General features: G+C 41.7%; 1 protein-coding gene across 5 annotated transcripts in view; it reads right to left on the bottom strand.

Annotated features, from left to right (window-relative positions):
• CDK14 (cyclin dependent kinase 14) overlaps positions 1-15,189 on the bottom strand; it is a 635,411-nt gene that overhangs the window by 501,968 nt on the left and 118,254 nt on the right. The window contains exon 1 of one of the 5 annotated variants that reach the window (XM_066239828.1): positions 14,016-14,078. The exons of 1 other annotated variant lie outside the window; for it this stretch is intronic. Coding sequence is in view for 1 of the 4 variants with exons in the window: in XM_066239830.1 (XP_066095927.1) it covers positions 12,792-12,815 (24 nt within the window). In the remaining 3 variants the exon portion in view is untranslated. Of the gene's footprint in view, positions 1-12,791; positions 12,830-13,052; positions 13,137-13,663; positions 13,770-14,015; positions 14,079-15,189 lie in introns of those variants that run through there. 3 more of the 5 variants (XM_066239831.1, XM_066239832.1, XM_066239830.1) reach the window with 3 other exon arrangements.

Genomic DNA, 15,189 nt, shown 5'->3' with positions numbered 1-15,189 from the left:
AACTTAAACGTGACCTGGCCATCTCTGCTCACCACAGTAAGCACAACAGAAAGCATAATGCAAGCCCCTCATCAAGGATCTGAGGAGTCAGCCCTGTGTCTGACCCCATGAGCGTATCAGGCAACTCACCCTGCAGATCCCAAAGAGGATTTTAAAGCAGGGTTTGGTCTAGGGTAGGACACAGGCAAGGTAAAAAGTAAGAATCACACTCATTCCCCCAGAAAGCTGCAATTTCTGGCAGCTTGTAGAATCAAGTCATTGAAGTATCCTGGGCACATGAAGAAAAGAGTGAGCGGACTAGAGTCCTAGCAATGAAAGAAGGTTCTAGAAACCAGATTATGTACTGGTGTTACTTCCCAGTGCTCAATCTTCATTTGAATTCTTCTGTCAATCTGTCAACAATTTAAATAAACTTTCTTGTCCCCAAATAGAATCTGCCTTTCATCCCACAACAAAATGCTTATGGTTCAGTACAGAAGAAAGTCTTGATGAAAGCTTAAAACCCATACCATAAGGAACCAGAGGGCAAAAGCACAGTATGTCAAGTTGGAAAAAAGTAATGGGAACCAACAACCTCAAAAAAGCAGTTTTTCCCAACCATCATTTAGTAGCCCTTTGATCCACTACTAACTTTCATGTACACTGCTAGTGTCCAGATTTTGATCTATGCTCCAATTCTCCACTATGAGGAAAGAGGATCTGATTCCAGTTCTCAGGGCAGGAAGCACAGAACAGCTGCAGAACAGCCAGCTGTTACCAGAAAACTAGGATCCTTTCCAAAATGTCAGGGACAATGCTAGAAGGACAAAGGAATCTGCCTGTTGGGACTCTTACTGCCTGAACTATAATGACATATTTGAGCATCAAAACGAAAATAAAATTACTGTTAAATGGAACAAGTTGAGTTATTGAAAACCTGTTAGTTTGGTGTGATTTCCAGAAAGAAACATTTATATAAAGGACAAATGGCAGTTGTAAAGGAAGGATGAATACAACAGGATACAGTTGGTTTTTTAACACATGGAACTATGCATAAGCCCAAGTATAAAAAGAAGGATCAGTACCAAGAATAGAATGATTGAACAGAGCCTTTGGAGAGAGGGTCTGAGCAACACAAATGTAGAAAGATCAGCCACACCGGATGTTCCAATGATGACAGGATAAGTCAATATGACACAATAACAGTCAAAGGGTATGTGATGTCACCTAAGCAATGTTTTACAAAGAGTACATGTATCTGGTAGAGCAGTGGTTCTCAACCTTTCTAATGCTGTGACCCCGCAATACAGTTCCTCATGTTGCGGTGACCCCAAACCAAAAAAATAATTTTGGTGGCTACTTTATAACTGTAATTTTGCTACAGTTATGATTCGGAATGTAAATACCTGATATGCATTATGTATTTTCTGATGGCTTTAGGCGACCCCGCTGGGGTCGCGACCCACAGGTTGAGAACCGCTGTGGTAGAGAGATACCAGATTGCAAGGAAAACTTACATGAAACAAATGTGGAAAGTGTTTTTTAATAAGTTGAATTTTAAAGCTATGGTAAATTTAACCCTTAGAAAGAAAACATAACTTCACCGCTAACCAGTGACTCAGGTCTGACTCACTTTGGAAAAGGCAACCAAGACCCCAGCAGTCCATAACTCATACCCTATACCCGGCTATCCTGAGAAGACTCTTCAGTTTTTAATTGTGGGTCTGCAAACATTACACAACACCAAGAAGATTCAAAAAATATGATTACTGAAACCCCTGGATGGAATCTAAATATGTAAATCAATAGTTCTAGGAAGAGATACAAAGAAACATAGAAATGATACTGAAATAATTAAACTGACAGCATCGGTGTTTTAAAATAGGATAGTTTCGTAGCATAACTTGCAATAATCATATTTGTGTGTGCTTTAAGGTGTCTGAAATATGTTAATATAATTATTCATGCTAAATTAGTATTTGAAATTTAAAAAATTTAATGGTTAGTAATCAATGCTTAAATAGATTGAGAAAATGGTTTTCAAAATTATAATAGCTATATATACACGTTTAAGGATGTGGGCACTTGGCCAAGCACAAAAGTCACTAACTGTCCAGGCTCAGAAGACCCCTGAACATTGCACACCCATCAGCCTTCACTGTTCTTTACACATTCTGTGCTTTCAGCACGGGGCACACCGACACCAAACCACGGACTGGCTATAGCATTCCAGAGCCCTCTGAAATCGCCTTTGCACAGAAGCCCTTGATGATTAAATCCAATACACTCGAACCAATGCTTTATTAAGAATTCACCTCAGTGACTGTGTATTTATTTCACTCCACTCCAATATTTTGCAACCCCAGGTTGTAATTATTCTTCTGGGAATACTTTAATCTCAACAACATGATTGTCTCCTCTAAAAGGCAAAGACTTTTTTCCTCTTTATGTTATAGCCCCCAAAAGCACCTCTTTCCTTCAAATCTGTACTTAAATGGTCTGACAAAGGCTTTTTTTAAATTTTTTTACTAACTTAAAGAAAGTGAGCGGTTTTCATGGGTGAAAGCGGTTTTCTCAAATCATGTTTTCAGCAGCACACACCACTGGGGCCTCTGCCCAAAGCTATGCACAGCAAACACCTACATTGTCACGTCAGCACCACCTGAAAACAACCGGTGTTCCAATATTAACAGGAATTGAGGATATAGTTTCTCCAGAACTGCAGTTTTTCACACTTCCCTGGCCCGTTCAGAAACTGAAGTGACAACAGTTACATAAGCAGGGCTGTCTCATGGCACTTGAAAACACAGATAAAGAGAAGTCACTAATACCAAAAATAAATTCCTGATCGTTTTTTCTTTTCCAGTCAGTTCAATAGAGGCTAGATTTTTAAACATGGTTAGAGATGCACCCACACATTCGGGTGATCATCTGAACCAATTATTTTGGTTTATTCATTATTAACAGGGGTCTGTACACTGGCTAGCAGGCTCAAAACTCAGTAAAAACTTAGATATTCACACAGTGTCGGAGGCTCCAAAAGTCAGGCTGACCTCCAGTCTTAGCTTGGAGCGATGTAAAATCCAGGCAACGGTCTGCCACTCTCACAGCAGTGGATCTGAAAGAGCACAACTTAATTCAGTTAAGGTTGGCATTCATTTCGACTGAATTCATTTGGGCTGAAAATTGTCCCTTTGAATCAACCATTTTCTGGTGATTGGCATTTGACTGAGTTCAGAAGGTGCCACAGTCTCCTTCTCCGCCTCTTCATTCCACCCCCTTTAGGAAGGCCGACACCAGAAAAAGCACTAGTTTAAAACGCTCCAAACTGACCCACAGCAAGTATAAAATATGCATCATGCATAGCCCTCAGTATGCAAAACTGAAGTAAGCAAAAATCTTGACAGGCAAACGACCTCTTATATCTGTTTTTCTCTCCCTTCATTACCTGGTGAGGGCCTGGTGGCTTTCTCCTACTCAGTATTTTCTCGAAATCTGCTCCCAGTAAAAAAACCACCACTAGTCATTGACAAATGTTAGAACACTTAAATCACAGCATTACTTCTCACAGAATTATCTGAACTTTAGGCAAAACAGAATAAAAAGTTTCATCCTTGTAAAAGGAACTTTAGCTATTAGGGGATGGGGGACAGGGTATTTGGGGGGATGGGGATTTCTAATGCCAGTAGAATCATAACCCATGACAGCCACCTTTGTCTCTAACCTAAACCTGTAAGGTCTAAAAGTATGCTGTCCTCTCCTTAGATATAGTCTTTTTTTTCTTTTCTCACGTGTATGTGTGTGTGTGTGTAGAGGTAGCAGTGTGAATGGCTATATGAAACAAAGATATAGGATGTGTTAGCTATATGTATATACAGGGATATATGCATGACTATATTTTTACTTACAGCTATGTTTTATCAGAACCAAGGTCTTGTCCCAAATCACCTTCAGAACATTAGCTAATACATAGGCAAGCCTGCTGCTCACTTAAGTCAGAACCAATGAATTTAGAACAAGTCAGTCACTTAAACTCTCTGGGTCTCAGTTCTCTCATCTGTACAATGAGACGGCTGTAGTAAACAGCTCTTTAGATCGTTTACAGCTCGACTGTTCTATTATGAATACTAGGCAGCCATTTATGGCTGGTTAATGATTCTAAATGTATCAACTAGATGAGGCCAGACACATAAGCTCACTTCTTTGTGCCTCCTTGTGCGTTCCACTTCCCTTAGGATTAGGGCTGAGACCGGGTCCCACTGTGACCACGGCTCCTGCTAGCTCCAGTCTCTGCGGGTCTTCTTAACTCCGAGACCCTGCCGTGGCTTCTCAGCATGGAGTCCTAGGCCTCGGCTGAGGAAGGAGCTGTGAGCAGCACAGTGCAGCAGTCACAGTGCAGGAGGACACTACGCAACCTTGGTTCTTTCTACTAAATGCTAGTTGTACCCCTAGGTCACCGTCACTGTTGCAATCAAAAATGACCTCACTCAGAGCTCCCTCATAATTTGTCACTGAAATCGATGGTTTCTCATATGCTTTCACAAGCAACTGAGTGGTTTGTTTTCCTGTGCTTGGCTGACACTGGGGTGGATGGAGGTCTTCGTTCTGCTGTTTCTCATGTGGTTATTATATGTCTATGACCAGACTATAAACAGAAACCATATCTCCCATATCTTTAATGTCCCCAAAGCCCAAAAGACAACATGAAATGGGTGTTCTGTTCATATATACTCAAAAATGGATTGTTTAACATATTATAAGTCTTCCTCTTTAAATAAACATAGGCCATTTAAAAAAATCAGCCCCAAGAGAACTACGTAACAGTGAGTCACGTTCTGAGCCTAGATCTTTCCAGTCAAGGACAAGCCTTTCCCCAGCTGTTCCCACTCACCAGAGTGCAATGTCTAGTATTGTGACTTCAGTTTTTAAATGTTTATTTTCCTACTGACTGGTTTCTCTGGGGTCTGACCTAATTTCCTATAACTCCTGAACCCATAGCTAGTGGCCACCGCTGAATGGAGAACCCCTGAGGACATTACATTCCTTGATGCCAGGTCAGTGACTAGCGTTTCGTCACAACCCTCACCGAGCTTCAGTGTATACCAGCAGGAGGCTTGAAAATCGTCTTGCTAATTCTGTTATAAAATATTTAGGTGATCTTCCTAGCAGCTTAAATTTCTAGTAGACGGTGCTAAAATGATTTTATTTAGTTGCTTTCCTTTCTGTTATAGTTATATACTTGGTTTAGATACAAAAGATACAGTTTTAATCGTAGGCTAACAGAGATAGATGCATATATTTACTGACATCTAGGTTCTTTACTTCATCCTAGTCATAATGGTAAATTTAATGTTAAGTTTAATGAACATTTATAGTAAAAGTAGAAATACCATGTCTATTGTTCGTTGTGGCCTATAGAGGTTTTTCAGAATGTAGTTATCTTTGAAGATCAGAATTTTATCTGGAATATTCTCTAACCATTGCTGGTTGCACACCAGCAAGCCCTGGCATCCCCCAGAATTCCAGGACCCCTCCCCTGCCCTTCCCACAGTCCCACTGAGTGAAAAACCGAAATTATAACATGATCCCAACAGGAATGGTGTGCATGTTAAGTCTGAGGCACAGTGCTCTAAACTGAGTAATAACAGGTTCTGCTACCACGGTCAAATAAGAAACTGAGCTTGTGAGAGATGTTGTCTTTCACAGGAAAATTTACTATGGTCCCTGGGTTCAATATGGGTGATAAGCATTTCTGTATTTCCTGGGTGACTATTTTGCTCAAATGCCTCAAAAAAGATCACGATAACTTTAATAATCCTTTCATATAATTTTGAACTCTGAAATAAAGTTTTTCAATAAGGTACATCCAGTATATTTATAGTGGGTACACCCAATATAGTAAGAAATTTCTTAAAACCAATAGGATTAAAGTGAGTGAGGAGTAGAAATAGAAAAATATACATGGGTTTTAACAGCATATGTAACATTATTTCCTGCATAGAAATTTATGGTTGTCTGTTTTAATACAGAAGCATTATTTTACCATTGGCCACCATATCTATTAGAAAAAATTACCACAAAATTAGTCTAAGGAGAATTGAATCCAGAATCTTGCTTTACTCTTTATTTACCAGAGTTTATTTAGTAGCTTTGAAAAAAATAGAAGGAAGTTACTTCAGGATCCAGAAACAAGATTTTTTATTAAAAAATCTTTTACACCTGTGAAGAGTACAGTGTATCCTAAAACAGATCGTCCTCTAGGTGGGGGGGAGTCCTTTGTCTACAAGGTGCCACTGAACGTTTCCACCCTCAGAATGGACGAAGCACAGGAATCTCTAATCCCAAACTGAAGGGCATGGCAATTCTGTTGAAGTCTGGGTCACTGTTTCTACTAAAAACTTACTAAATATCCCAAAAAGGTCTAGGGGAGAAAGAAGAAGATGGGTGAGTTTTCTGACTCTCACTTGACATCTATATGTGTGCTGGCTACAATTCCGTCACGGAAATAAGACAGAGTCAGAAAGGTGCCATCTACATCACATGGCCAAACAAATACCTAGTGTCGGAAAGTAAAACTGAGTTGACATCCATATTGCCTCCCTCCACCCATTTACAGCCAGAGGGCTCAGCACTGGGGTACAGGAAATGAGAATCCCCCCCCCCCCACAACAACGGAGTGGCTTTCTTGTGATTCCACAAAGCAGAGCCTATTCTGACCTACAAAGTTTCCGGAGCTGTGGTGGGAAGCGGAATGAATACCCATTCTTGACAAAACAGAAGAATCCAGCTACGAAGTGGCTCACACAGCACGGTCAGTTAGTTTCTTCATCAGGACACTGTTCCCTTGAAGCTCTTCTTCTGCATAAACAAAATTCCGTGCCTGCAAGTAGGGACTCTCCCTACCCCACAGACTGTACAGGTTTAAATATAGATTTTTTAAATTAGGTTTTTGTTTTGTGCGTCTTTGCCGTGCAGAGGTGTGAAATGACCTGGCAAAGGGGACTAACCAGTATGAGCCACAGCAATTTAAAAACATCTACCTCAGCAGACGCTCTAGTAACCATTAAACAGATCAGGGTGAGCTCAGACTCATAGATGTTCAAAATCAATAACATGGTCCAGGATGCTTTCTACCTGTACACATATGCTTCATGTTTGAGGGTTTTGTTTTTTTTAACATCAGGAGGACCAGAAGCTGTCGTTTGTCTCAGAGGCTGTGCAAACAAGCCTCAGGTGCCTTCTGAACGTGGCGCCGTTTCTCTTCCGAGTTTCCCTACACTACCCGCAGCTTCTCTGAACAACACCAGGCTAGCTGTTCCCTCGTACTTATACCTTTCAAATATGTGTAGCGTGCTACCCTGTCCCTCATGGAAGATAAAGCATCCAGAAGGCACAACAACATTAAAAGTGCAAAATGAACAGACGCTACTGCAGGTTCTGACTGATTCATCGGGGCCTGAAGTTCTTTCCCTGGGTAACCATATGAACAGCATTGAAAACAAATATTATAAATAGTTTTAAATTCCTTTCCTGAAGGAGAAATAAAATTGTGAACTATCTTCTTACTCTGAAACAGATGGCTATATAAATGAAAACAACTCACATCTCCTCACCTACAATAACCATCTTTTTAATAAAATGTAAATGCATTATTGATGCTTGGATAATAATTTAGTGATTAATGGCATGAGTGATGGTACAAAGTTTAAGTTGAATGTTTCTATTTTCATAAAATAAATCTAGATGCAAACGCAATCAAAGAATTCAGAAAAATATAGGGCATCACGCAACGTAGGATCGACTTTTGAAGCTCTTAAATTTTTCAGAGAATCATATATGGGTCACTAACCACACGGAGCTTATGAAGAGAAACACAGGGAACAATGAACCTTCGGGGGAAAAATGGAATGCCGCTTTCAATGCAGCTTTAACAACTGGTCCATCTATTGTAAAGAGCTGAGATTTTAGCTGTAATAGATTTGACAGCAATCCATTAATATAAAGCCCTAACTGATTTCATGAGCGCTGGTTCTGGAAACCTTTCCTATGCCTGAGACAAGTCAATCAATAGTGAATCCTCACTGAGCTACCTAAGGTGAACAGAGCAGAGCAGTGGGACACACATCCCCAGCTGCTCCTCTGCCACCTGAAAACAACTCCCAGGGCTCCAGGGGCATTTCATGGTCACCTCTGTATTTTTAGCAAAGTCTCATTTAGCTGAGAAATAGGCAGCAGGGGAAAATCTGTAGCAGTTGGGCAGGAGAGGAAGTCTAAATACATGTCCTTCCCAACCTGCCTGACAACAGACAAGACTGGAGCATTCTTCACAGCCTCCTTTCATACACTCAGACTCAGAGCATTAAGAAACCATCATGTATGCTCAGTCATCAAGCAAATGGGAGAAGGAGCTTGGGCAAGATACAATGCAAGTGGGTGGAAAACAGAGAGGGAGATGAAAGATTTCTATGTGACAATGACATTGATCATGGTGGCTCTTATTGAGCTCTTATATAACAGGTACTATGAAAATGCTTTATATGTAGTTTCTCAACCTATACAACAAGTCCATAAGGTACTACAGTTATCCCGATTTTACAGATGATTACAGTGAGGCACATACGAATTAAGGAACATGTCCGAGGCCAGAGAGGAAACAGAGGAAACGAGATTTGTTCCTGGACCCTGACTACGAAGCCCAAGCCGCTGGCCATCAGGCTGTCTTCTCTAGAACTTCTCTCCTGAGAGAAACCAGCAAAGGACAGACCGGGCCTGCAACACTCTTATTCTTATTCTTTTTAATTCTCACGCAAAAGGAAAGCACTTTTAAAGCTGAGCAAAATACCTGCGCTGTGGGCTAAGGTTTTCTCACCCACCTTTCACCATGCAAATTTAACAGCTTTTGATTAATCTAATTCTGCCCCATATCAAAAGTCAGAACTAAAAAGCTAAGTAGTGGGGGGGGGGTGTGTAGCAGAAAGCATAAGACTCATTAAATAGGACAAGCTGACAGGGTAGATGGGATGTCTGGGCATTGGACATTGCCAGGTGACCCTTCCTCCTCCACACATGTTTGTGTTTCCTGACTATGTTGTTAAAGGCTGAGAATCATCAGATCAGTCGATGGAAGATAAATGAACAGCTCTGGGAGCCTTAACCTGGCTTTCTAAAAAGGATCCTCTATCAGAAAAACCATCTGGATTTAAGAGAGGCAGTATCACGTAGAAATTTGAGAAGGAGAGTGCTATGTGATGAAGCCAGGCTTACCTCATCCAATGGAAAACTGCTTAATACGGCATCAACCTCCCTCCCTCCCTCTTTCCTCTCTAAGTCAGAAGGTAACCAGAGTTTTCAGACTGAGTGTCCCCCGAGAACAGCAGCGGGAAGTGACAGAAGGCTTGCAGCAGGCAGCAGGAGACCCCCATTGGCTGAATGAACAATGATGAGCCAATGCAATAATACAAATGCTGAAATACCTGCCCCTTCTAAGAGTCTCCAATTCTATAAGAGGACATCAACATAATCCGCTTGCTTACAAAGTTAGGTAGGGTGAGGTACTAAAAGCAGAGTGGGTGCAATTCAAATAGTAATAATGACAAGAGCTGCCGGCCGGTCCTCCACTATTTCAACTGCCTGTTGCCCTGTAGCAGCTAAGAACTGACACGGAAGTGTAAGCAGCACAACTCCCACGCTCAACCGCCCTGCTGGGTAAGAACCCAAACGTGTATCCACAGGTCGTGCCCTTGGTGCATTTCCAGTCTCCTCCTTTCCCCTGACCAACAGTCCTGTTTATAGCGTTTCTACCTATTATGGTGTCCACATGGGAACCTGATTTAGTGAAATCCTGGGGGAGGGCTGCTGTCTTTTCCATATAGAAATCAAAGCATATATTCAAAAGGGCTGAAAGACTGACACGTGACACATGACGAACCTTAAAAGCAGGCTAAGAGAAATAAACCAAACACAAAAAGACAACAACTGCATGATTCTCCTTGATGTAATAACCTTGAAAAGGCAAATTCATAGACAGAGAAAGAAGACAGAGGTTACCAGAATCAAGGGGAGGGGCACTGGGGAGTTATTTAATGGGCACTAGAATGGCTTTGGTTGCAACAATGCTCTGCTGGGCAGAGCATCGCCCCCTGGTGGGCGTGCTGGGTGGATCCCGGTTGGGCGCATGCGGGAGTCTGTCTGACTGCCTCCCTATTTCCAGCTTCAGAAAAATACAAAAAAAAGGTAAAATTTGTTTAAAATAAATTTTGTTATGTATATTTTATAACACAATTTAAAAATGAAAAAAAATCAAAGCGTATAGTATCTGTTTTACAAGTACTGAAATGGGGGGAAAAAGTGCCCCAAAATTTCCCTTTGAAATATTTTAAAAGGAAATAGATTATAAGTGGTTTGAGGACAGGGACCAGACCTATTTTACTTATTGATACACAGTAGTTATACTATAAAGCAGTAGACTTTTTTTTTTTAACTTTATTTATTCATTTTAGATATGGGGGAGAGAGAGAAAAAGAGAAGGGGAGGAGGAGCAAGAAGCATCAACTCCCATATGTATCTTGACCAGGCAAGCCCAGGGTTTTGAACCGGTGACCTCATCATTCCAGGTCAACACTTTATCCACTGCGCCACCACAGGTCAGGCACTGGCTGGTTGCTCAGTGGATAGAGCGTCGGACTGGCATATGGATCTCCTGAGTTTGATTCCCAGTCAGGGCATACAGGAAAAGCAGCCATCTGCTTCTCCTCTCCTCCCTCTTCTTCTTCTCTCCCTCATCCCCTCCCACAGCCAGTGGTTCGATTGGTTTGAGTGTGGTCCTGAGTGCTGAGGATAGCTCTGTTGGAGTGCATCAGCCTCAGGAGCTAAAAATAGCTTGGTACTTGAGTATTGGCCCCAGATTCAGTTGCTGAGTGGATCCTGATCGGGGTACATGTGGGAGTCTGCCTCAGGAAGGAATGAAGGGAGGGAAGGAAGGAAGAAGGGGGGGGAGGAAAGGAAGAAGGGAGAGAGAAAGGGAGGGAGGGAGAGAAGAAAGGCTAAAAGAAAATAGGCCTGGCCTGGCTGGTTGGCTCACTGGTAGAGTGTCAGCCAGTGTGTGGATGTTCCAAGTTCAATTCCTGGTCAGGGCACACAGGACCATCTGCTTCTCCACCCCTTCCTCTCTCCCTTCTCCTTCTCTCTTTGTCTCTCTCTCCCCCTCTCCCGAAACCATGGCTTGATTAGTTCAAGCAAGTTGGCCCTGGGCACTGAGGATGCCTCAGTGGAGCCTCCATCTCAGGAACTAAAGATAGCTCAGTTGCCAAGCAATGGCCCTAGATGGCCAGTTCATCACAAGTAGGCCTGTAGAAGGCTTGCCCAGCAGATCCAGGCAAGGGTGCATACAGGACTCTATCCTTCTATCTCCCCTCTCCACTTAAAAAAAAAAAAAAAAGAAAGAAAGAAAGAAAGAGAAGAAAGTAGACCTGACTGGAGATGGTACAGTGGATAGAGTGTCGGCCTGGAACGCTGGAGTCCTAGGTTTGAATCTAGGTTGCCAGCTTGAACACAGGCTCACCAACTTGAGCACAGGGTCACCAGCTTGAGCATGGGATCATAGACGTGATCCCATGATCGCTGGCTTGATCCCAAAGGCTGCTGGTTTGAGCAAGGAGTCACTAGCTCAGCTGAAGCCTCCTCCTCCCCCCACCAAGGCACAATGAGAAAGCAATCAACAAACAACTGAAGTGACACAACTAGGAGGAGTTGGTGCTTCTCATCTCTCTCCCTTCATGTCTGTCTCAAAAAAAAAAAGAAAAGAAAAGAAAAGAAAAATAGACGAAGCCACTATATCTAAGCTCCTTCAGTTCAAGAAAGGGAGCGCTACCTATTTCATCTGTACTTCCTCACAGCAGGTCCCACAATCTCTTAGACACAGAGATGGCTAATAAATGTTTGTACAATGAGGAATTTAGAAATGTGTGATCGTAAAATCAATGTCATATTATTGCTCTACTATTTATTCCTCTTTTTAAAAATCACTTACTTTTGCAAATGTGCAATTCTTTCTGTCACGGGGCAAAAAAATAAACTTCACAGCTTACACAGAGTGAAGAGGAAAATACAAATGGCTAAAACCTATCATTCTCAGGAAAAGAAACTGTAAATATAGAGCACATCAGCTTCTAAATAGAAAAATAGTTGTTTGTTTTTTAAAAAGAACAACTGAAGTATGAGAAATAATAGCTTACAATCCATCTTTACTCTTTAAAATAATTATTTAAAAATGTCAAAATTAAAAAATCTTAACTCTCTTCGGAAGAGAATTCAAATATTCACTGTCCAAAATCAATGTCCAACCTTTACAATAAACAGGTAAGTAAATACAGAAGCATATTTAAGGCTCTGCCACCCAAAAAAATCTCTAGTGAACCCTAATATATTACCAATATTTCTCTCAATTAGCCTATCACATAATCAGATGTTCTTTCTGAAAAATGCCTATGTCACAGAATTATACACATTGGCTTATGGCCAGCATGCTACAGTAGTTACTGATGATGTTAACAGATATTCACTACCTACATCATTTATATTTTACATGAATTACTGACTTCAATATACAAAAGTAGAATATTTTTAAAGCAAAAAAATCAAATGCTGACATCCTTAACATTCAGCAGCTTTATAACAAATGGATCCTTTCAGATTCACCAGGCTCATGTAATGTAGTAGCCTCACTTCGAACAATATTAAAACATGTCCTTCAACTTCAACCACCCCTACCCACTGTACTCTGTGCCAATTAACAAAGGAAATAGGAATTTAACCTCTGCAGATGTCGAGGTTTGCATTTCTGTCTCTCGATTGATTGTTAACTCCTCAGGAGCTGGTGAGCATCATTTTGGAGTAGCCTGTCTGCTGCCCCACGCCTTCGCCATGCAGGGGCTCTTCCTGCATTTGCATCCAAAATGCTAATGATCCACTGTCTGAGCCAGCTCTCCAAGCAGAGCTGCATGAAAGATCACCATTTCCATATATCAAAGCATAACCACTACAGGTGTAACGATGCAAAATACCAGCACACTGACCTCTGCCAGGCAGCACACTCTTAAAGCAGTGCGTTTCTGTGCTCCAGAAGGGGAGAGGGTGGCAAGAGCAGGGAGGAAGTGCCAGGTCGCTAATATATCAAGATATGTTTATTCTACTCGGGTCCAACCCAGCTAACTCATCATGCACATCAGTTTACCCAAATGAAAAAAGTGGTCTCCCGCCCTTCACTTGCTGGACTCAAGAGGGCATGCAGCCAAGCCTGGCCAGACAAACAATCTGCAAGCTCTCTTTAAGCTGTAATAAATAAGTTTCACAAGAAATAAGACTCCGCTATGGCAAAGAAGCCCAGTCGCGAAACCTTTTCCTCATCTTCTCGTTGCCACTGGTGTTTACAAACTACAAGCGGTAGCCTCGGGCAGAGGGAGTGCCTCCAGAGACGCTCCCTGGAGTAGCCCGCTGGCAGGTCCCTCATCTAAATCCCCCCGGATCAATCTGGGATGTTTCTGGCAGTTAAATACCAGGAGATGAGTAAAAGGACGTGCATAAAATGAATCCTTTTCAAGTTGTGAGTGAGTGAGTCAGGATTCAGACTTGCCGAGATGCTCCAGCTGAAAACCCCTGATCTAAACGTAAGCATGCTCCCTCTTACCGTTCTGCAGTTGTCTCTCCCAGGCTCGATTCACCTGGAACTCTGTAACATGTCTCTGGCAATGTGTTTGCACCAGGCCGGGCGCATCCAGTAACTGAATTCACATCTTTCTGCACTAGCAAGCTGAAATGGTACGGCCGTACTACAACCAAGAAAGGGGGAAGCAGAAGCAAAAATAAAAAATAAAAAACCAGAAACCACCCCAGAGAAGCTAATCTCAGTGGAATGAGACCAAAAATGGTTCAGAGGAACACAAAGGATATGCTAACATTCAGTATCAATAGCTTTGACAGCTCAATATTTCTCCCCCAAAAAATCTCATTTTTTTTTTCTCCAAACACGATGGACTTGCCTGTGGAGTTCCCAGGAAGGCAGAGTAACCGGGCTCTGCAGCATTGCAGCCAAAGTAACTGTGCCTATGCTGTCCAGGCAATTCACAACACACTGTCTCCTCAGAAAGACATTCGTTTGCAATGCAGGGTTGCTTCAAAAGAATACAGAATAGGAGCCAAACAGCTAATGGTGATTGCATGGGAGGAAAAACATTTAATCAAGGGGATGCACCTCATCCTGCGTAATTCAGTGTTTTAAAAGCACTGGAGGGAGCCAGTCAGTACCCTGAGTGACAAGCCCATTAGACAATAATCCGAGGTCCTACAGAAGGCCAAGTGTAGGCTACCATCACTCATGCTGCAAAAGCCACCGTAATGGTTTAATGTGTCTATGCACATATATTTCTCACCTGAAAATGGGGCATAATGAAACTCTAAAATAATAATGCACCAAATTCGTGAGGTTAAAAAAAAAAAATGCACAGGTAGCATTTATGGACTAAAATGATAAAATACAGTTAAGAGCCTGTAGAATTCTTGGTGGGATTAGGCTCATACCACACTCAAAAGTGAAATACCAACACAAACCAGATCTCACAGTCCTTAGGCTAATTGTGTCTAGTCATACCACCTGGTGCTGGGTGGCAAGGAAGTAGGCCAAACTGCTACTCTCATAGCGACCCCTACAGGACAGTGGTTGATCTACAATTCATTTTTGTTTACAGAGCTATTTACCATCAGAAAACAGAACCACAAAAGGGCATAAATTAGTTTAAGATACAAGGAAACAACTGAGAAATACGTTAGGCAGCAAATTTTTTAAAAGGTTAGGAACAAAATATGACCTCATAGATACTCAGTTAATTAAGAAATTAAAGTACAAGAGGAGGTAACTACTGTGTCAGTGATGAGTAGCCAATGTTCCCATAGCTCCTGGGACTTATAAATCAGAAAGTGGGTGCACACTCATAAATCAGAAGGTTCAGGGATAAGCATTTTCCCTTCACATCATAATTGGCTTAAAGGAGCTATCCTCCCATTTCCCCACTTTCAAACTATCTTCACTTTCATCCTTCTGAATGACACTGAAGAAACTGAGATTTAATTGTTTTCTGCAACACAAAAGCTCACTCAAAATCATATGAAAAGTACACCAAATTTTATGTACGCCCTTCTTCAACAAAGCCAAGAGAA

Source organism: Saccopteryx bilineata, chromosome 7 (assembly GCF_036850765.1).
Source record: "Saccopteryx bilineata isolate mSacBil1 chromosome 7, mSacBil1_pri_phased_curated, whole genome shotgun sequence".
NCBI lineage: Eukaryota > Metazoa > Chordata > Mammalia > Chiroptera > Emballonuridae > Saccopteryx > Saccopteryx bilineata.
This window is presented reverse-complemented; position numbering and strand designations above follow the sequence as displayed.